We start from the raw sequence: 21936 nt of genomic DNA, 5'->3' as shown, positions 1-21936 counted from the left end.
TTTGATCTCGCTGGCACTGTCTTGTATTTACAGGCTGTTCAAATAGATGTCAGCCAAGGATACTGGTGGCATGTAAACAAGTGATAGCCTTTGGTTTGAAAATAGGTGGCCTATTTTGTAGGACATTTTCTAACCAGATGGCTGTCTTGAGGTTCAAATAAAATGAAAAATATAGGCTATAAGTAACATATAAATGCATAGGCTATATGTTTTTCCCATTTCAAATGCATGTTAGACTATTAATCATCCGTTTCTAAATTACTAATTTACTAGTTTAGGCCTACTGATGAAAAATACAGAACAGTCAACAGCCGAAACCTCTGTTTTTCATCCTCTCCTTCTAATCAGGGGCTAATTCAGACCTGGGACACCAGGTGAGTGCAATTAACTACCAGGTAGAAATAAAAAACAGAAGTGTTTAGGCCCTCCAGGACCGGAATTGAATAACCCTGGCCTACAGTAACGGTCATATAGCTGTTGCTGTATCAAATATGTAGTCTACCCTACTATCACATTTATTCATAGGCCTACAGTAAAGCTATAGGCTTTAGGCTACAGTAGGCCTAAATCAATTCTTAGTCAGTCGGAAAGCTATTGGTTTATGAAAGCTGCAGCAGAGCAAGAGGCTTTTTTTTTACTTGCAGGGGAGGTCGCTAGAGATTATGCCTCGATTACACCGACAGTGTCATTGCATTTTGGCACACCGGAAGTACATTTATTTCCAATGGAACTCTGCTTTTACCTTGCAGAATTGCATTGCAGAGGCAGTTGTAGTGCGTTCTGTGTGGTGCATACGTTGGATTTATCGAAAGTATGCGTCAAACTGTATGCATAGGCGGTTTAACAGAAATGGTAGCAGAAGGTGAATGTTGAAGTTTTGGTTGCACACATATCCAGATGATGCTGCGTAACGGTGTGATCGAGGCCTTAGACTGATTGGTGCGGTCAAATATTCTCAGAACAAGTTCATTTTAGGGTTACGTTTTTCATTACAAATGCATGTTAGACTATTAATAATCAGTTTCTAAATTACTAATTTACTGATGAAAAATACAGAATAGTCAACAGCAAGTAGGCTTCTCCAAGCTCTACATTACACCAGGCGTTAACAGAGGTAACGGTCGTATAGCTGTTGCTGTATCAAAAAGGTAGTCTACCCTACTATCACATTTATTCATAGGCCTACAGTAGATCTATAGGCTTAAGGCTACAGTAGGCCTAAATCAATTCTCAGTCAGTCTGAAAGCTATTGGTCTGTGAAAGCTGTAGCAGCGCAAGAGGCTTTTTTTGGTACTTGCAGTGGAGGTCGCTAGAGATTAGACTGGTTGGTGCTGTCAAATATTTTCGGAACAAGTTAATTTTAGTGTTACTTTTTTCTCTAATGATTTAAGGAGGGCTTTCACTTAGAAAACACACCCTCCCTCACAAGTCTGACAAATATTTGAATCCACTTGCCTGTGCCTGCTAGTGTTTGTCAGTGCGGGTTTGAAGAGGTCTTTTTAGATGAACATTTATAGCAAAACTGTTTCTGATCGTTTCGTGTCAATAGGGTAAGACATTGTCAATGGTTTGCAAGCTAAACTTCATTCCGTTGTCGTCTTATTTTTTATTAAACAACAAGAAGGCACTGAACGCGGCACTGCAGAGGTAGTGATGCCATCTGTGGATGCAAGTCCGAGTATCGGCACAGGCTCCGGGACTGCGGGCTTGGAATTGCCCGAAGAAATGCAGCCACCCAAACCTCCAGGGCAACATGCTGTAACCGTGTTGTGGTCCTTTGGAAAATACCTGGCTACACTTTTACCAGTTTATCTGGCCGGATACTTCGGGTTCAGTATCAGCTTGGTTCTATTCGGTCTGATGGTCTACATCGGATGGAAACACAGCAGGAACGAGAAAGTAATGCGTCTGCGGTCAGCTATGTACGTATTGGAGAATGAGAGAGCATACGCCACTGCAAGGGCTTTTAGGAGTAAACAGGAATTACCCCCATGGGTAAGTAACAAGAAACAGATAATTATTATATTCATATTTTCTCTATGGGCTCAGCCTGCTGCTGCAGAGTGCAGAACACATCTTCAGCCTACTAGTCTGTGAGCTGGTATTTTATTTATTTGAAATGAATATAAATATTATAGACTGTGCTATAATATTTATATTCATTTCAAATCAAATAAAATCCTCCGGAATAATAATACAATATTTGAACAAAAGTCAGTCTTAAAATCCATCAATGTCATTAGTGAATACAAAATTAGTTCTTAAGTGTTTTGTTCACAGAATATTAAAACATTGTTTTGATCAGAACAGAAATGTGTGCAATTGTGTTCACTGTTTTCCGGCATTCAGTAAATACTACTGCATGAAATTCTAAATCACCCCATCAGTGCCATACCATGTACAATAAATGGAAAGACGTGGGCAATGGGGACTGTCTAATTGTTATGATTTTTTACAATATTGCGAACATGCAGAGATGCAGAGAAATAAGTTGTGTGTTATACATAACTTTGGGTTACTCCTAAGTCATCATCTCCAACATTGTGATATTCCATTATAGAGCTTTACTTTGGTTTGAATATAGGCCAGTACATTCATATCAGTTGTGTTCCTCTATTGTATTCACCCTTCCTTATTTCTATTGTGGAATGTGTTTCTGGGCGCAAATGGAAAGTCTACAAAACTATTAGCAAACCAACCTTTGTTTTGAATACATGAAATTGGATTGTGATGATACCGATGAATGAATCCTGCCCACAATGTGCTTATTTTGTATTAGATTTACTATCAGAAATAATTTTTGATTTGATGTGTATGAAATTGTTTGGTGAAATGCATAAAAGGAGGACAAATAACGAGGACAAACTTTTGCCCAATTGAGAATTTCCCATGGTTACAGTTTACATGGATTATACATGTATTCATTCATTGCAGGTTAGCGTTTTTCATCATGAATTTTGTTCTGGAAGCAGCTCTGTAGAGTGGTCACTAGCTGGCAAATGATTTAAGGAGGGCTTTCACTTAGAGAACACACCCTCCCTCACAAGTCTGACAAATACAGTGGGGGAAAAAAGTATTTAGTCAGCCACCAATTGTGCAAGTTCTCCCACTTAAAAAGAGGAGAGAGGCCTGTAATTTTCATCATAGGTACACGTCAACTATGACAGACAAATTGAGAAAAAAAGATCCAGAAAATCACATTGTAGGATTTTTAATGAATTTATTTGCAAAGTATGGTGGAAAATAAGTATTTGGTCACCTACAAACAAGAAGGATTTCTGGCTCTCACAGATCAGTAACTTCTTCTTTAAGAGGCTCCTCTGTCCTCCACTCGTTACCTGTATTAATGGCACCTGTTTGAACTTGTTATCAGTATAAAAGACACCTGTCCACAACCTCAAACAGTCACACTCCAAACTCCACTATGGCCAAGACCAAAGAGCTGTCAAAGGACACCAGAAACAAAATTGTAGACCTGCACCAGGCTGGGAAGACTGAATCTGCAATAGGTAAGCAGCTTGGTTTGAAGAAATCAACTGTGGGAGCAATTATTAGGAAATGGAAGACATACAAGACCACTGATAATCTCCCTAGATCTGGGGCTCCACGCAAGATCTCACCCTGTGGGGTCAAAATGATCACAAGAACGGTGAGCAAAAATCCCAGAACCACACGGGGGAACCTAGTGAATGACCTGCAGAGAGCTGGGACCAAAGTAACAAAGCCTACCATCAGTAACACACTACGCCGCCAGGGACTCAAATCCTGCAGTGCCAGACGTGTCCCCCTGCTTAAGCCAGTACATGTCCAGGCCCGTCTGAAGTTTGCTAGAGTGCATTTGGATGATCCAGAAGAGGATTGGGAGAATGTCATATGGTCAGATGAAACCAAAATATAACTTTTTGGTAAAAACTCAACTCGTCGTGTTTGGAGGACAAAGAATGCTGAGTTGCATCCAAAGAACACCATACCTACTGTGAAGCATGGGGGTGGAAACATCATGCTTCGGGGCTGTTTTTCTGCAAAGGGACCAGGACGACTGATCCGTGTAAAGGAAAGAATGAATGGGGCCATGTATCGTGAGATTTTGAGTGAAAACCTCCTTCCATCAGCAAGGGCATTGAAGATGAAACGTGGCTGGGTCTTTCAGCATGACAATGATCCCAAACACACCGCCCGCGCAACGAAGGGGGTGGCTTCGTAAGAAGCATTTCAAGGTCCTGGAGTGGCCTAGCCAGTCTCCAGATCTCAACCCCATAGAAAATCTTTGGAGGGAGTTGAAAGTCCGTGTTGCCCAGCGACAGCCCCAAAACATCACTGCTCTAGAGGAGATCTGCATGGAGGAATGGGCCAAAATACCAGCAACAGTGTGTGAAAACCTTGTGAAGACTTACAGAAAACGTTTGACCTGTGTCATTGCCAACAAAGGGTATATAACAAAGTATTGAGAAACTTTTGTTATTGACCAAATACTTATTTTCCACCATAATTTGCAAATAAAATCATAAAAAATCCTACAATGTGATTTTCTGGATTTTTTTCTTCTCATTTTGTCTGTCATAGTTGACGTGTACCTATGATGAAAATTACAGGCCTCTCTCATCTTTTTAAGTGGGAGAACTTGCACAATTGGTGGCTGACTAAATACTTTTTTCCCCCACTGTATTTGAATCCACTTGCCTGTGCCTGCTAGTGTTTGTCAGTGCGCGCATGAAGAGCGGTTTTTTCCCCTGGTGCCGTTGACCTATTCAAGAGGTCTTTTTAGATTAACATTTATAGCAAAACTGTTTCTGTTCGTTTCGTGTCAATAGGGTAAGACATTGTCAAGTGTTTGCAAGCTAAACTTCATTCCGTTGTCGTCTTATTTTTTATTAAACAACAAGAAGGCACTGACTGTGCTATAATATTTCTATTCATTTCAAATAAAATAAAATACAGCGGAATAATAATACATTATTTGAACAAAAGTCAGCCTTAAAATCCATCAATGTCATTACCTCATATCCAAAATTCAAAAGGCACTCGCACATCTGAGCTATCTTTTTTGCAGGTGCATGGTAACAGTTGAAGATGAGAAAAATGAAGAAACCTGCACACTGTTCTTGATAGTATCACTGCTCTTGATAATATCACTGTTCTTTAATAATAAGAATGACCTCATATCCAAAAGGGTAATAAGTCATATTTCATTGTTTATGTTGTCAAAATAAATAAATAAATAAATATGTAAATGAATGAAGTAAAGAAATTGTCTGTGGTGACCAACGTAACACAGTGACACAACTCAGTTGATAATAAGGACAGATATAACAGCACAGGGATGAGCACAATGTCCTAGTTGTTCACAATCTCTCTCTCTCGCTCTCTTTTTCACAGTATACAGACATCCCAGTCTATGACTGACTGACCTTTTGTTGATATACAGTGCATTCGTAAAGTATTCAGACCCCTTGACTTTTTCCACATTTTGTTACATTACAGTCTTATTCTAAAATTGATTAAATAAATGATTTTCTTCATCAATCTACACATAATACCCCATAATGACAAAGCAAAAACAGGTTTTTGAAAATGTATTAAAAAGAAAAAACGGAAATATCAATTTTAGTATAAGGCTGTAACGTAACAAAATGTGGAAAAAGTCAAGGGGTCTGAATACTTTCCAAATGCACTGTGAGTTTTCCTACTCTACTCTGTTCCTAACCACCCCCACCTCCCCCTCTTCTACATTCTTTAGTCTAGTCCATCCAGCCGTAGCTATATTTGGACATTCTTAATGTGCAGAGCCTGGAGAATGAGTCAAAACTTTTGAATGCCACAATCAAAGTGAAAAAATAAATGATTTCACAATTAACAGTTCATCCAATTATGTCCTGTGTGGCTCAGTTGTTAGAGCATGGGTCTTTCAATGCGAGGATTGTGGGTTCGATTCCTATGGGGGGACCAGTAAGAAATTGTATGCACTCACTACTGTAAGTATTTCTGCTAAATTACTAAAATGTAATACCGCAGAGGTGTAACTGTATTTACATTTAGCACACAGTTAACTTAACAGTGACTGAGTTACTCGTTCAATGAACGTCTTAAAGGAAAAATCCAACCAAAACCACTCATTCCTTTAATTTACTGTGTTAAATGACAGTAATATGTGAGAACAATATTTTTTGTGAACAAATGTTTCATTTTGGCGTTATAATAAGGTTGTTAGCAACATGGAAAATTGTTATGGAAATCTGTTGCATCTCAAGTCGACTACAAAATCCACAACGCAATGCTCTCTCTATGGGCTTGCTGGCTAGCTAGCTAGGTAGCTAGCTAGCAAACGAAGCTACACACAATAATCTCAAAGACAATATCAGCATGTAACAAATTAAATCAAATCAAATCAAATTGTATTTGCCAAATGCAAATAGTCCGGGTAGCCATGATTAGCTGTTCAGGAGTCTTATGGCTTGGGGGTAGAAGCTGTTAAGAAGCCTTTTGGACCTAGACTTGGCGCTCCGGTACCGCTTGCCGTGCGGTAGCAGAGAGATCAGTCTATGACTAGGGCAGTGCCTTCCTCTGACACCGCCTGGTATAGAGGTCCTGGATGGCAGGAAGCTTGGCCCCAGGGATGTACTGGGCCGTACGTACTACCCTCTGTAGTGCCTTGCGGTCAGAGGCCAAGCAGTTGCCATACCAGGCGGTGATGCAACCAGTCAGGATGCTCTCGATGCTGCAGCTGTATAACTTTTTGACGATCTGAGGACCCATGCCAAATCTTTTCAGTCTCCTGAGGGGGAATAGGCTTTGTCGTGCCCTCTTCACAACTGTCTTGGTGTGTTTGGACCATGATAGTTTGTTGGTGATGTGGACACCAAGGAACTTGAAGCACTCAACCTGTTCCACTACAGCCCCGTCGATGAGAATGGGGGCGTGCTCAGTCCTCTTAATTTTTTCCTATAGTCCACAATCATCTCCTTTGTCTTGATCACGTTGAGGGAGAGGTTGTTATCCTGGCACCACATGGCCAGGTCTCTGACCTCCTCCCTATAGGCTGTCTCATCATTGTCGGTGATCAGGCCTTCCACTGTTGTGTCTGCAAACTTAATGATGGTGTTGGAGTGTAGCCTGGCCATGCAGTCATGGGTGAACAGGGAATACAGGAGGGGACTGAGCACGCACCCCTGAGGGCCCCCCGTGTTGAGGATCAGCGTGGCAGATGTGTTGATACCTACCCTTACCACCTGGGGGCGGCCCGTCAGGAAGTCCAGGATCCAGTTGCAGAGGGAGGTGTTTAGTCCCAGGGTCCTTAGCTTATTGATGAGCTTTGAGGGCACTATGGTGTTGAACGCTGAGCTGTAGTCAATGAATAGCATTCTCACGTGTTCCTCTTGTCCAGGTGGGAAAGGGCAGTGTGGAGTGCAATAGAGATTGCATCATCTGTGGATCTGTTGGTGCGGTATGCAAATTGGAGTGGGTCTAGGGTTTCTGGGATAATGGTGTTGATGTGAGCCATGACCAGCCTTTCAAAGCACTTCATGGCTACAGACGTCAGTGCTACGGGTCGGTGGTCATTTAGGCAGGTTATCTTAGTGTTCTTGGGCACAGGGACTATGGTGGTCTGCTTGAAACATGTTGGTATTACAGACTCAGTCAGGGACATGTTGAACATGTCAGTGAAGACACTTGCCAGTTGGTCAGCGCATGCTCAGAGTACACGTCCTGGCAATCCGTCTGGCCCTGTGGCCTTGTGAATGTTGACCTGTTTAAAAGTCTTACTCACATCGGCTACAGAGAGCTTGATCACATAGTCATCCGGAACAGCTGATGCTCTCATGCATGCTTCAGTGTTGCTTGCCTCGAAGTGAGCATAGAAGTGATTTAGCTCATCTGGTAGGCTTGTGTCACTGGGCAGCTCGCGGCTGTGCTTCCCTTTGTAGTCTGTAATAGTTTTCAAGCCCTGCCACATTCGACAAGTGTCAGAGCTGGTGTAGTATGATTCAATCTTAGTCCTGTATTGACTCTTTGCCTGTTTGATGGTTCGTCGGAGGGCATAGCGGGATTTCTTATAAGCGTCCGGGTTAGAGTCCCGCTCCTTGAAAGCGGCAACTCTACCCTTTAGCTCAGTGCGGATGTTGCCTGTAATCCATGGCTTCTGGTTGGGGTATGTACGTAAGGTCACTGTGGGGACGACGTTATCGATGCACTTATTGATGAAGCCAGTGACTGATGTGGTGTACTCCTCAATGCTATCGGAAGAATACGGGAACATATTCCAGTCTGTGCTAGCAAAACAGTCCTGTAGCTTAGCATCTGCGTCATCTGACCACTTCCTTATTAACCGAGTCACTGGTGCTTCCTGCTTTAGTTTTTGCTTATAAGCAGGAATCAGGAGGATCGAGTTATCGTCAGATTTGCCAAATGGAGGGTGAGGGAGAGCTTTGTACGCGTCTCTGTGTGTGGAGTAAAGGTGGTCTAGAGTTTTTTTCCCCGCTGGTTGCACATTTAACATGCTGGTAGAAATTAGGTAGAACGGATGTAAGTTTCCCTGCATTAAAGTCCCCGGCCACTAGGAGCGCTGCCTCAGGATGAGCATTTTCCTGTTTACTTATGGCCTTATACAGCTCATTGAGTGCAATCTTAGTGCCTGCATCAGTTTCGGCTGGTAAATAGACAGCTACGAAAAATATAGATGAAAACTCTCTTGGTAAATAGTGTGGTCTACAGCTTATCACGAGATACTCTACCACAGATGAACAAAACCTCGAGACTTCCTTAGTATTAGATTTTATGCACCAGCTGTTGTTTACAAATATACACAGACCACCACCCCTTGTCTTACCGGAGTCAGCCGTTCTATCCTGCCGATGTAGCGTATATCCCGCCAGCTGTATGTTATCCATGTCGTCGTTCAGCCACGACTCGGTGAAACATAAGATATTACAGTTTTTATTGTCCCGTTGGTAGGTTAACCGTAATCTTAGGTTGTCTAATTTATTTTCAAATGATTGAACATTGGCTAATAGGATTGATGGAAGAGGCAGTTTACTTGCTCGCCGTCGGATCCTTACAAGGCATCCCGACCAACGTCCACGATATCTTCGTCTCTTTCTCATGCGAATGACGGGGATTTTGGCCTTGTCAGGTGTCTGTAGGATATCCTTCGCATCCGACTTGTTAACGTAGCTAATTAGCTGTAAAATCGCCAAAACAACTGCACTATCAATTTAGGAGTCTGCAAACTCACCATGTTCAACCTGCAGATCGATGTGCCTCACAGAGTGGAGTCTAACATTCGCAACGGCAGATATACTTTTGAGGAGATGGGAAAGGTTGCCCATGCTACGTCGATGGGGCGTGCTGTGCATTCTGGGCAATCCTGGGGCAAGGAGCACTCTCCTTCAAGGAGTGAATGGGAGTCTATTGGGCGCTAGCTCAAAAAACCAACATTAGCACGAATTTCGTCAACAAGAAATACAACATTACAAATCTTTTCTGAGATGTGCAATAATTTACTTGCTATCTGTAGTATTGTATAGCTTTGGAATCGTGACATTACGTACTTTCGAGGAAAATAGGCACGTTTCTCGACATATTTGCTGACTGAGTAACGATTAGCTTAGCAACCGTGTGACGCAGCATGACAACGTGAACGCGATTGGTCGACAGTCTTCTGGGTGGGGCGTTATATGTTCCTTCATTCATTGAATTCCTATCTTCTTTCTATAATATCTCTGGCTACGGCACCATGCAATGCACCCTGGACTAAAGAGGCAGACAAATAGGAAAAATGTGCTAGACCCTCCGTTAAATTAAACATTTTTCGAGGTAGGAATATTGCACAAATATGATCAATGGCTCATTCGAGAGAAGACATCCTCCCGAGATATGACATCGGCCAGCATTGAAATCTGACATGTATGATAGACGTTTTCGCGATCTAAAAGTCGTGTTCCTATTAACTTCCAGTGTAGTGAGAGCAACCTTATCACGGTGCTACGTCATACCGGACTGATTTCTAACTGCTTGAACACCAATAACTCAGATACACATGAAAACATGAAATGACCCAGGGAATCGATAGAACATCACTCAGAGATGCACAAAAACAATATAACATTCAAAATGATTGAACCTTTCCATTAAGTATTTGAACATTTTACAAGAGAGAGTGTTTCCACTCTGAGGTTTTGTCGTGCCACCGTCATTTTAGGCGTTTCTATGTGTGTGCCCCCCATTTCCTGTTTCAGTTCGGAGGTTCCTTAGAACTTGAGGTTGGTACTCATAGAGATCCTATTAAATTAGTTTTCTAATTCCTAATTCTATGGTTGTGCTACTGTTGACCTTTTAGATGGCAGAAGCTTGGTGACTCAGAGACATCATTCAGAAGGAGGGGGGACAAGGAGGACCATATCAGGAAAGAGAGAAAATATGATAATTGTTTTCTTAATCATGGGATAATTTCAACATTCTTCAACACCCGCAGGACACTCACATTGTCACCACAATCTCTGTGATTTTGTCAACAGGATATCACAGGTTATCTTGCAAGCATGCACACACACTGACACACTTGATCATGATCAGTGATCCATGACACCCACCATCTCAGATGGTTCTGAAATCGTTTCTGTAGTTAGAAACAGATAAGATAAGCATTCGAAAGCATTATTTTGTTTAAATATAATTTGATCTCTGAGAAATTAAGCTAATTGATTGCACCCAAAAAAGTTTGGTCCAAATCGAATGTTAGGTTCAATATTATATGAATCCTATCAATTACTATGGGCAATTTGGGTGCAATCAATTAGGTTAATGTCTGAAAGATTAAATTATATTTCAACAAAATAATGTTGCAGGAATGCCAATCTTTTTCCGAACAATCTGAGATGGTGGGTTTCGAAATCCTCTTTCTTGTGCATTTTGAGCTGGAACGACCCTGTCTCGAGTCAATCCTTCGCCATTTCATGACCTCCCTACATTCCTACCCAGGTTACACTCTCCTGCTACGTATATTGTTTAAGGCAGTTAAAAGTTCAAATCTAACCAATACTTTTCTCACTTTCTCTACAGGTCAACTTCCCTGACGTGGAGAAGGTTGAGTGGATGAACAAGGTATGTAGTGTACACGCACGCACGCGCACACACACACACACACACACACACACACACACACACACACACACACACACACACACACACACACACACACACACACACACACACACACACACACACACACACACACACACACACACACACACACACACACACACACACACACACACACACACACACACACACACACACACACACACACACACACACACACACACACACACACACACACACACACACACACACACACACACACACACACACACACACACACACACACACACACACACACTGAGCTGGTGTGCCGATGGAGTAGCTTTGTGCTTCCTGAATGGGGTAGTCGTGTTTGTTTGTTTGTCCACCATTGCCCTGGGTTGCTGTGTGTGTGCATCCTACCTCTGAGAGTGCTCCACCTCCTCCATCAGCACCCATCATCCTTTGTTATAATTAAGAGTCAGGGGAGAGTGTAAAGCTTCCGCCAGACCACACACACACACACACACACACACACACACACACACACACACACACACACTGAGTATGGTTAGTGCTGTCTGGGATCCTTGGGACGTCTACCCTAAACCCTAACCTTAATCCCTACCCTAACCATAACCTTAACCCTAACCTTAACCTTTAACCATTTTACATTTCAACTTCAATGGGGTAACGTCAGAGTTGGGACATCCCAAGGATTCCGGATAGCACCGACCCACTGATTATCTCCGTTGCAGCCACAGCAGCCACCCTGCCTCACATCCCTATCTCCATCTCCACTGTGAGAGCAGCTTCAGTGTGGATGAAGGTGATGTGAATATCAATAAACAAGGCTGCCCTTCTCTCTGGGAGAATGTAATGAAGTCGCTGTGACAAAGCACAGATTGTAGGGGAGTGATCTAAAGGGCTCATCTTTCACAAGAACCAACCCGTCTGCTTCTCCTCCAGGCTCTCTGCCTGTCTGCCTGCCTGCCACCCACCATGTGCTCTGACTGCATGCGTAGGCTAACCAGCCTCCAGACTCAGGCTGGCTGGCTCTGCCGGGATGGCTGGCTCTGCCTGCCTGGCTGGCTCTGCCTGGATTGCTGGCTCTGCCTGGATGGATGGCTGGCTCTGCCTGGCTGGCTATGCCTGGATGGCTGGCTATGCCTGGATGGATGGCTGGCTCTGCCTGGCTGGCTATGCCTGGATGGCTGGCTCTGCCTGGATGGATGGCTGGCTCTGCCTGGATGGATGGCTGGCTCTGCCTGGATGGCTGGTTTTGCCTGGCTGGCTCTGCCTGGCTGTCTCTTCCTTGCTGGCTGCAACAACAACAGACCCTGGTCTGCTTCCCAATCTAACTTCATTAGGACAAGAGATAGGATGACACAGCCCAAATGTTATTCAATTATAGTTTGACAATAGTTTTTGAATGAGGAGTCTCTCATGACAGACTGTTAGCATATCGAGTAGCTCTTGCCAGTGCACAGGATTTCCTGGGTTCCTTCCAGGATTAGTGAGCTAGCATGTACAGTGAGGGAAAAAAGTATTTGATCCCCTGCTGATTTTGTATGTTTGCCCACTGACAAAGAAATGATCAGTCTATAATTTTAATGGTAGGTTTATTTCAACAGTGAGAGACAGAATAACAACAACAAAATCAAGAAAAACGCATGTCAAAAATATTATAAATTGATTTGCATTTTAATGAGGGAAATAAGTATTTGACCCCCTCTCAATCAAAAAGATTTCTGGCTCCCAGGTGTCTTTTATACAGGTAACGAGCTGAGATTAGGAGCACACTCTTAAAGGGAGTGCTCCTAATCTCAGTTTGTTACCTGTATAAAAGACACCTGTCCACAGAAGCAATCAATCAATCAATCAGAGTCCAAACTCTCCACCATGGCCAAGACCAAAGAGCTCTCCAAGGATGTCAGGGACAAGATTGTAGACCTACACAAGGCTGGAATGGGCTACAAGACCATCGCCAAGCAGCTTGGTGAGAAGGTGACAACAGTTAGTGTGATTATTCGCAAATGGAAGAAACACAGAATAACTGTCAATCTCCCTCGGCCTGGGGCTCCATGCAAGATCTCACCTCGTGGAGTTGCAATGATCATGAGAACGGTGAGGAATCAGCCCAGAACTACACGGGAGGATCTTGTCAATGATCTCAAGGCAGCTGGGACCATAGTCACCTAGATAACAATTGGTAACACACTACGCCGTGAAGGACTGAAATCCTGCAGCGCCCGCAAGGTCCCCCTGCTCAAGAAAGCACATATACAGGGCCGTCTGAAGTTTGCCAATGAACATCTGAATGATTCAGAGGAGAACTGGGTGAAAGGGTTGTGGTCAGATGAGACCAAAATGGAGCTCTTTGGCATCAACTCAACTCGCCGTGTTTGGAGGAGGAGGAATGCTGCCTATGACCCCAAGAACACCATCCCCACCGTCAAACATGGAGGTGGAAACATTATGCTTTGGGGGTGTTTTTCTGCTAAGGGGACAGGACAACTTCACCACATCAAAGGGACGATGGACGGGGCCATGTACCGCCAAATCTTGGGTGAGAACCTCCTTCCCTCAGCCAGGGCATTGAAAATGGGTCGTGGATGGGTATTCCAGCATGACAATGACCCAAAACACACGGCCAAGGCAACAAAGGAGTGGCTCAAGAAGAAGCACATTAAGGTCCTGGAGTGGCCTAGCCAGTCTCCAGACCTTAATCCCATAGAAAATCTGTGGAGGGAGCTGAAGGTTCAAGTTGCCAAATGTCAGCCTCGAAACCTTAATGACTTGGAGAAGATCTGAAAAGAGGAGTGGAACAAAATCCCAAATTAACCATACACAAATTAACCATCAAATGTAGCCTACAGTTGATAAATGTAGTAATTAAAAAGTCATTGACAAACCAAGAAGGCACTATCATCGTCTGCATTGTGTCTACCTAAATGCATATATTTGTTGACATCTACTTGGATGTCTAATACTAGGAAATTACTATAGGTCTAATACCTACTTAATTATTAATTGCTGTAACTAGCTAGTAGTGACACTCTGTCCTTTGTTGCTCTCTTGTCAGAGCTGGCCTTTAAGGCTTGTGTTTCTGTCATGTGAAGAGTCTCTCGATCAGATATGTGGTTGTGGTTTCCTGTAGTGTAGGTGGATATGTGATCACGGGAGTAGAGATCCTGCTCTAAGGTTGTCACATGTTACACTGTCAGGTCCTCTTGCTGCATTAGCAGATGTAATCAGTTATAAGTGTTTATGAGGTTTTGGTTGTGCAATACAGTAGTCAGATATTACACAGTCATATGCAGTTTTATAGAACCTACTACCTGTGTCTTGAATGGCCCAATTCTTTTAAAAGGACCACATCTTCAAATGTGATTATATGAAAGAATTTGGCACGGCACGGCACCTTTGCCAAGCAGGCTAATTCAGATCATTTATGTTAGATTCAAGGAAATTGCCCAACACAGTGTTTTGTCTGCAAGCGCTGCAGTCCTTGAAAAATGTCCTTGAATCGTGACCAGATGATGATAGGATCTCATGTACACTGCTCAAAAAAATAAAGGGAACACTTAAACAACACAATGTAACTCCAAGTCAATCACACTTCTGTGAAATCAAACTGTCCACTTAGGAAGCAACACTGATTGACAATAAATGTCACATGCTGTTGTGCAAATGGAATAGACAACAGGTGGAAATTATAGGCAATTAGCAAGACACCCCCAATAAAGGACTGGTTTTGCATGTGGTGACCACAGACCACTTCTCAGTTTCTATGCTTCCTGGCTGATGTTTTGGTCACTTTTGAATGCTGGCGGTGCTCTAGTGGTAGCATGAGACGGAGTCTACAACCCACACAAGTGGCTCAGGTAGTGCAGCTCATCCAGGATGGCACATCAATGTGAGCTGTGGCAAGAAGGTTTGCTGTGTCTGTCAGCGTAGTGTCCAGAGCATGGAGGCGCTACCAGGAGACAGGCCAGTACATCAGGAGACGTGGAGGAGGCCGTAGGAGGGCAACAACCCAGCAGCAGGACTGCTACCTCCGCATTTGTGCAAGGAGGAGCAGGAGGAGCACTGCCAGAGCCCTGCAAAATGACCTCCAGCAGACCACAAATGTGCATGTGTCTGCTCAAACGGTCAGAAACAGACTCCATGAGGGTGGTATGAGGGCCCGACGTCCACAGGTGGGGGTTGTGCTTACAGCCCAACACCGTGCAGGACGTTTGGCATTTGCCAGAGAACACCAAGATTGGCAAATTCGCCACTGGCGCCCTGTGCTCTTCACAGATGAAAGCAGGTTCACACTGAGCACGTGACAGACGTGACAGAGTCTGGAGACGCCGTGGAGAACGTTCTGCTGCCTGCAACATCCTCCAGCATGACCGGTTTGGCGGTGGGTCAGTCATGGTGTGGGGTGGCATTTCTTTGGGGGGCCGCACAGCCCTCCATGTGCTCGCCAGAGGTAGCCTGACTGCCATTAGGTACCGAGATGAGATCCTCAGACCCCTTGTGAGACCTTTTGCTGGTGCGGTTGGCCCTGGGTTCCTCCTAATGCAAGACAATGCTAGACCTAATGTGGCTGGAGTGTGTCAGCAGTTCCTGCAAGAGGAAGGCATTGATGCTATGGACTGGCCCGCCCGTTCCCCAGACCTGAATCCAATTGAGCACATCTGGGACATCATGTCTCGCTCCATCCACCAACGCCACGTTGCACCACAGACTGTCCAGGAGTTGGCGGATGCTTTAGTCCAGGTCTGGGAGGAGATCCCTCAGGAGACCATCCGCCACCTCATCAGGAGCATGCCCAGGCGTTGTAAGGAGGTCATACAGGCACGTGGAGGCCACACACACTACTGAGCCTCATTTTGACTTGTTTTAAGGACATTACATCAAAGTTGGATCAGCCTGTAGTGTGGTTTTCCACTTTAATTTTGAGGGTGACTCCAAATCAAGACCTCCATGGGTTGATACATTTGATTTCCATTAATAATTTTTGTGTGATTTTGTTGTCAGCACATTCAACTATATAAATAAAGTATTTAATAAGATTATTTCATTCATTCAGATCTAGGGTGTGTTATTTTAGTGTTCCCTTTATTTTTTTGAGCAGTGTATATTCATTAGGTTGTAAATACACAGTGAGAATCATGACTACTTAGTAAAGTAGTAAAACAAACCAAGCTGTTTAACTACAGGACTAAGGACACTGAGACATGCCTTTCTCTCTCTCTCTCTCTCTCTCTCTCTCTCTCTCTCTCTCTCTCTCTCTCTCTCTCTCTCTCTCTCTCTCTCTCTCTCTCTCTCTCTCTCTCTCTCTCTCTCTCTCTCCCTCTGTCTCTCTCTCTCTCTCTCTCTCTCTCTCTCTCTCTCTCTCTCTCTCTCTCTCTCTCTCTCTCTCTCTCTCTCTCTCTCTCTCTCTCTCTCTCTCTCTGTCTCTCTCTCTCTCTCTCTCTCTCTCTCTCTCTATCTCTCTCTCTCTCTCTCTCTCTCTCTCTCTCTCTCTCTCTCTCTCTCTCTCTCTCTCTCTCTCTCTCTCTGTGTGTGTGTGTCCTGTAGATCCTGCAGCAGGCGTGGCCATTCGTTGGTCAGTATCTGGAGAAGTTGCTGGTCGAGACCATTGCTCCAGCCATACGTGCATCCAACACCCACTTGCAGACCCTCAGCTTCACCAAAGTCAACCTAGGGGAGAAGGTACTAACTAGAGCCCTGGCCTATATAACACCATGTCATTACTGTATAGTAGGACCCAGGGTACTAACTAGAGCCCTGGCCTGTATAACACCATGTCATTACTACTAACTAGAGCCCTGTCCTGTATAACACCATGTCATTACTGTTTAGTAGGACCCAGGGTACTAACTAGAGCCCTGGCCTATATAACACCATGTCATTACTGTATAGTAGGACCCAGGGTACTAACTAGAGCCCTGGCCTGTATAACACCATGTCATTACTGTATAGTAGGACCCAGGGTACTAACTAGAGCCCTGGCCTGTATAACACCATGTCATTACTGTATAGTAGGACCCAGGGTACTAACTAGAGCCCTGGCCTGTATAACACCATGTCATTACTGTTTAGTAGGACCCAGGGTACTAACTAGAGCCCTGGCCTGTATAACACCATGTTATTACTACTAACTAGAGCCCTGTCCTGTATAACACCATGTCATTACTGTTTAGTAGGACCCAGGGTACTAACTAGAGCCCTGGCCTGTATAACACCATGTTATTACTACTAACTAGAGCCCTGGCCTATATAACACCATGTCATTACTGTATAGTAGGACCCAGGGTACTAACTAGAGCCCTGGCCTGTATAACACCATGTCATTACTGTATAGTAGGACCCAGGGTACTAACTAGAGCCCTGGCCTGTATAACACCATGTAATTACTGTTTAGTAGGACCCAGGGTACTAACTAGAGCCCTGGCCTATATAACACCATGTCATTACTACTAACTAGAGCCCTGGCCTGTATAACATCATGTCATTACTGTATAGTAGGACCCAGGTTACTAACTAGAGCCCTGGCCTGTATAACACCATGTTATTACTGTATAGTAGGACCCAGGGTACAAACTAGAGCCCTGATGTGGTGGATAATATAATTTAAGGATTTGCTGAAGTCCAAGTCAAATTAAGATGATTTATTTCTGAGCTCAGAGGGAACAGAGTTAGACAGCACAGTGTAGACAGTCTGAATTCCGAAGCATTGGGTGATAAGCACATATCTTTATAGTTTCCTGTTCTTGGGCGGGACTTTCAGTTTCCTTTTATCTATACAAGGACACATGATTAAGCTGGTTTGCAACACAGAATTATACTCAGAAGAACAGGATATTATAATAGGACAATTTCACACGGTTTCACAAGGTTAGTCACATACTCAGTTATGTGGACACATACAATTAAAATGTCCCGTTACACTGGCCTGTATAACACCATGTCATTACTGTTTAGTAGGACCCAGGGTACTAACTAGAGCCCTGGCCTGTATTAGTAGGACCCAGAGCCAAGCCATTTCTAGAAATGTAAATATGTGGCTCTGGTAAGCTCCTTATACTCATAAAGATAGACAGGTTCATTCTAACACATAATTAGCATACAGAACATTTAGACACAAATGAATCACTTCTTATTAGCACCAGACCCCCTCCATAATAGCTTGCAGGCGAGGTGACCTTATGCAGAACAGCTTGCCGTGAACATTATCTGTGTTATACTGTATGCTTTCTATACACATAATAATACCGTAGTATGTGGTTTTGTCTCAGGCCATGAAGGTGGTGGGAGTGAAGACTCACACGGAGCACGACAAGCGGCAGGTCTTACTGGATCTATACATTAGGTACGCAGCTGCCGCAGCACCCCATACTGCATGCCCGTCCACAATGCCTCTGTGATGTAGAGCACATCCATCATCTGTAGCAGCAGCGTGACAGTTAAATCAACTTCCTGTTTCCTCTTCTCTTCTCTCCTCACCTCTCTCTTCTCTGCAGCTATGCAGGTGATGTGGAGATCAATGTGGGAATCAAAAAGTACTTTTGCAAAGCAGGAGTGAATGGAATACAGGTAAAGAGTGGCTGGGGAGTGGGAGTGTTTGAGAAAAAGGTTCCCAAATTCTTCTCCAAAGCTAACCTAATATCCTTGTCTTTATTTCTCCTTCTCCCCCCCCCCTCTCTTATTATCTCTCTCATTAACTCATTATCTCTCTTTCCCCCCTCCCCCCCTCCTTCTCCCTCCCTTCTGCTCTCTCTCTGTAGCTACATGGGAAATTGAGGGTGATCCTGGAGCCCCTGATTGGGGATGTGCCTCTGGTGGGAGCCATCACCATGTTCTTCATCCACAGACCTGTGAGTCTCTGTTACCGATCACTTAATTCCTTTGTTTGTTAGTTCGTCCATCCATCCATCCATCCATCCATCCATCCATCCATCCATCCATCCATCCATCCATCCATCCATCTATTCAATTAATTCATTAATTCATTAATTCATTCGATGCTGCCTTCTCATTGTTGTTGACATTTCTCTGCTTTCACAGAAGCTGGACATCAACTGGACTGGGCTGACCAACATACTGGATATCCCTGGACTCAAGTGAGTGAGAGGGCTCCTATTGCCTTTCTCAAAGTACTTATATAGTACTGTGGATCCACGTGTTATGCTGTTAGTACTGTATATGTTAGTATTACTTCAGGGTGATGACCTAACTTAGCAAGGCATTGTCCTTGCTCACATGTGTGTAGATAAGACATGCATCTAGGCATCTAGTTGTCTGATAATACAATGAAATCATTGTCAGTGCAGTGTTTAGTTGCTAACATCATAAATTCAAATATTCCTGGCAATATGTTTCTATTTAATTGTATTCAACTTAGAAATCACATTTAGCTTAAAATGATTTAATGGGAAATGTCCCCTGCCTCAGCCACATCCTTACTCAATGGGGTTTCCTCATTGTTTACTAGTTTAATGCATGTTCCTGTCAGCAGTAGAATGTAGTCTTTGTCTATGTGTGTGTTTCCCACCTCTTTGTCCCATCCCAACGCCTCCCTGCATTCATTTACAGTGCCATGTCGGACACGATGATAATGGATGCTATAGCCTCATACCTGGTCCTCCCCAACCGCCTCACTATCCCCCTGGTGGCCAACCTGCACATTGCGCAGCTCCGCTCCCCTCTCCCACGGGTAACCTTACTGACATTCTAAATCATCTGTCATGGAGAGTCACTGACTCACTGACTCACTGACTGACTGAAGCATTTACCAAACATAACAGATGGACTGACCCTACTTGTATGATTGACAGAGATAAACACATAGCTACAGGTTGTCCAGAAACAGTGGACAGCCAAGTGTTCCTGCTGTAGACTCTGTATTAATCATGCCTCTCTGTATGTCCGTCAGGGAGTGGTGCGTATCCACCTATTGGAAGCTGAGGAGCTGACAGCCAAGGATACGGTCATTAAGGGGATAATAGATGGGAAGTCGGATCCGTACGCTGTTCTGCGTGTGGGGACCCAGACCTTCACATCACACACCGTGGACAACAACCTCAACCCACAGTGGAGAGAGATGTTTGAGGTGAGAGCAAGAGAGAGACAGTGAGAGACAGAGCGAGACGGAGAGCGAGGGAGTGAGAGAGAGGGAGTGAGAGAGAAGTTTGAGGTGAGAGAGCGAGAGAGAGAGACAGAGAGAGACGGAGAGCGACAGAGAGAGAGGGAGTGAGAGGTGTTTGAGAGAGAGAGATGTTTGAGGTGAGAGAGAGAGAGAGAGTGAAAGAGATGTCTCAGTGTCCTTAGTCCTGGAGTTAAACAGATTGGTTTGTTTTACTCTGCAGATTCCCACAAAAAGGAGGCCTGCATATTGCAGAGATACCACTTTAGTGAACTATATACAAATATTTACAGAGCAGATCAGCATATTATGGGTGTCCCAAATGGCACCCTATCTCCTATATAGTACACTACATTTCAGCAGAGTCATACGGGCCCTGGTAAAAAAAAAAGGATTATATAGGGAGTAAGATGCCATTTGGGGCACAGCATATTGTTACAGCAGGACGCATACTGCAACACATTATGACCGACCAGCGACCAGCTCTTCCTCAGGCAGTGTGTTCTGTTACTGCTGACAAAGGGAAGCTGTAGGTTTGTAGAGAGATGAGTGAGATGTAAAGAGATGCGCAGAATTGACCAAACATCGGTGTTAGCTACTTAACTCTGCTGTGTCATGGGACATGAACAGTCTTGCACAAGGCTTAGAGTATGTCTTATAGTATGGGCTTTGGGGCTGTGGAGAGAAACACTGATGCTATGGACATTGGGGCTGTTGAGAGAAACACTGGTGCTATGGACATTGGGGCTGTTGAGAGAGACACTGGTGCTATGGACATTTGGGCTGTTGAGAGAAACACTGGTGCTATGGACATTGGGGCTGTTGAGAGAAACACTGGTGCTATGGACATTGGGGCTGTTGAGAGAAACACTGGTGCTATGGACATTGGGGCTGTTGAGAGAAACACTGGTGCTATGGACATTGGGGCTGTTGAGAGAAACACTGGTGCTATGGACATTGGGGCTGTTGAGAGAAACACTGGTGCTATGGACATTGGGGCTGTTGAGAGAAACACTGGTGCTATGGACATTGGGGCTGTTGAGATAAACACTGGTGCTATGGACATTGGGGCTGTTGAGATAAACACTGGTGCTATGGACATTGGGGCTGTTGAGATAAACACTGGTGCTATGGACATTGGGGCTGTTGAGATAAACACTGGTGCTATGGGCTTTGACCATTGTGACTATGTGCATGTCTGTGTTACTGCTACTGTTACTATTGTGTCATCTGTGATTGTGATTACATGTGTATATGTGTTTGTTTATATATGTGTGTCAGGTGATTGTCCATGAAGTGCCTGGTCAGGAGTTGGAGGTGGAGGTGTTTGATAAAGACCAGAACCAGGATGACTTCCTGGGCAGGTAGCGCCCAACTCACTCACTGACTGTGTCTGTAATGGCACCCCATTCCCTATTTAGTTTAATACCTTTGACTGGTTATAGTAAAGACTAGTGCATTATATAGGGCAGTGTTTTACAATCTTGGTCCTGGGGACTCAAAGGAGTGCACATTGTTTTTACCCTAGATTCAACTCAACGTCAAGCTTTTAATTATTTGAATCAGGTATGTTAGTGCTAGGGCAAAAACAATAATGTGCACCCCTTTGGGTCTCCAGGACCAGGATTGGGAAACACTGCCCTATGTAGTGCACTAGTTTTGGCCAGATTCTTATGCCCTACTCTGGTCAAAAGTGGTGCACTATATAGGGAATAGGGTGC

The 21936-nt window shown here is 44.1% G+C and overlaps 1 protein-coding gene across 1 annotated transcript in view; it reads left to right on the top strand.

Moving 5' to 3' along the window:
* Positions 1–1503: 1503 nt before the first annotated feature.
* The window catches only part of esyt1a (extended synaptotagmin-like protein 1a), a 50940-nt gene continuing 30507 nt past the window's right edge, over positions 1504–21936 (top strand). The window contains exons 1-10 of the mRNA XM_084184674.1: positions 1504–1995; positions 11056–11097; positions 16648–16782; positions 18369–18442; positions 18594–18666; positions 18858–18947; positions 19138–19193; positions 19666–19786; positions 20006–20182; positions 21497–21579. Coding sequence (XP_084040800.1) covers positions 1654–1995; positions 11056–11097; positions 16648–16782; positions 18369–18442; positions 18594–18666; positions 18858–18947; positions 19138–19193; positions 19666–19786; positions 20006–20182; positions 21497–21579 — 1193 coding nt within the window. The 5' untranslated portion in view covers positions 1504–1653. The remainder of the gene's footprint in view (positions 1996–11055; positions 11098–16647; positions 16783–18368; positions 18443–18593; positions 18667–18857; positions 18948–19137; positions 19194–19665; positions 19787–20005; positions 20183–21496; positions 21580–21936) is intronic.

Source organism: Coregonus lavaretus (genome assembly GCF_964263955.1).
Source record: "Coregonus lavaretus genome assembly, chromosome: 20".
Taxonomy (NCBI): Eukaryota; Metazoa; Chordata; class Actinopteri; order Salmoniformes; family Salmonidae; genus Coregonus; species Coregonus lavaretus.
The sequence above is the reverse complement of the archived record's forward strand: the minus strand, read 5'-3'. Positions and strand labels throughout refer to the sequence as shown.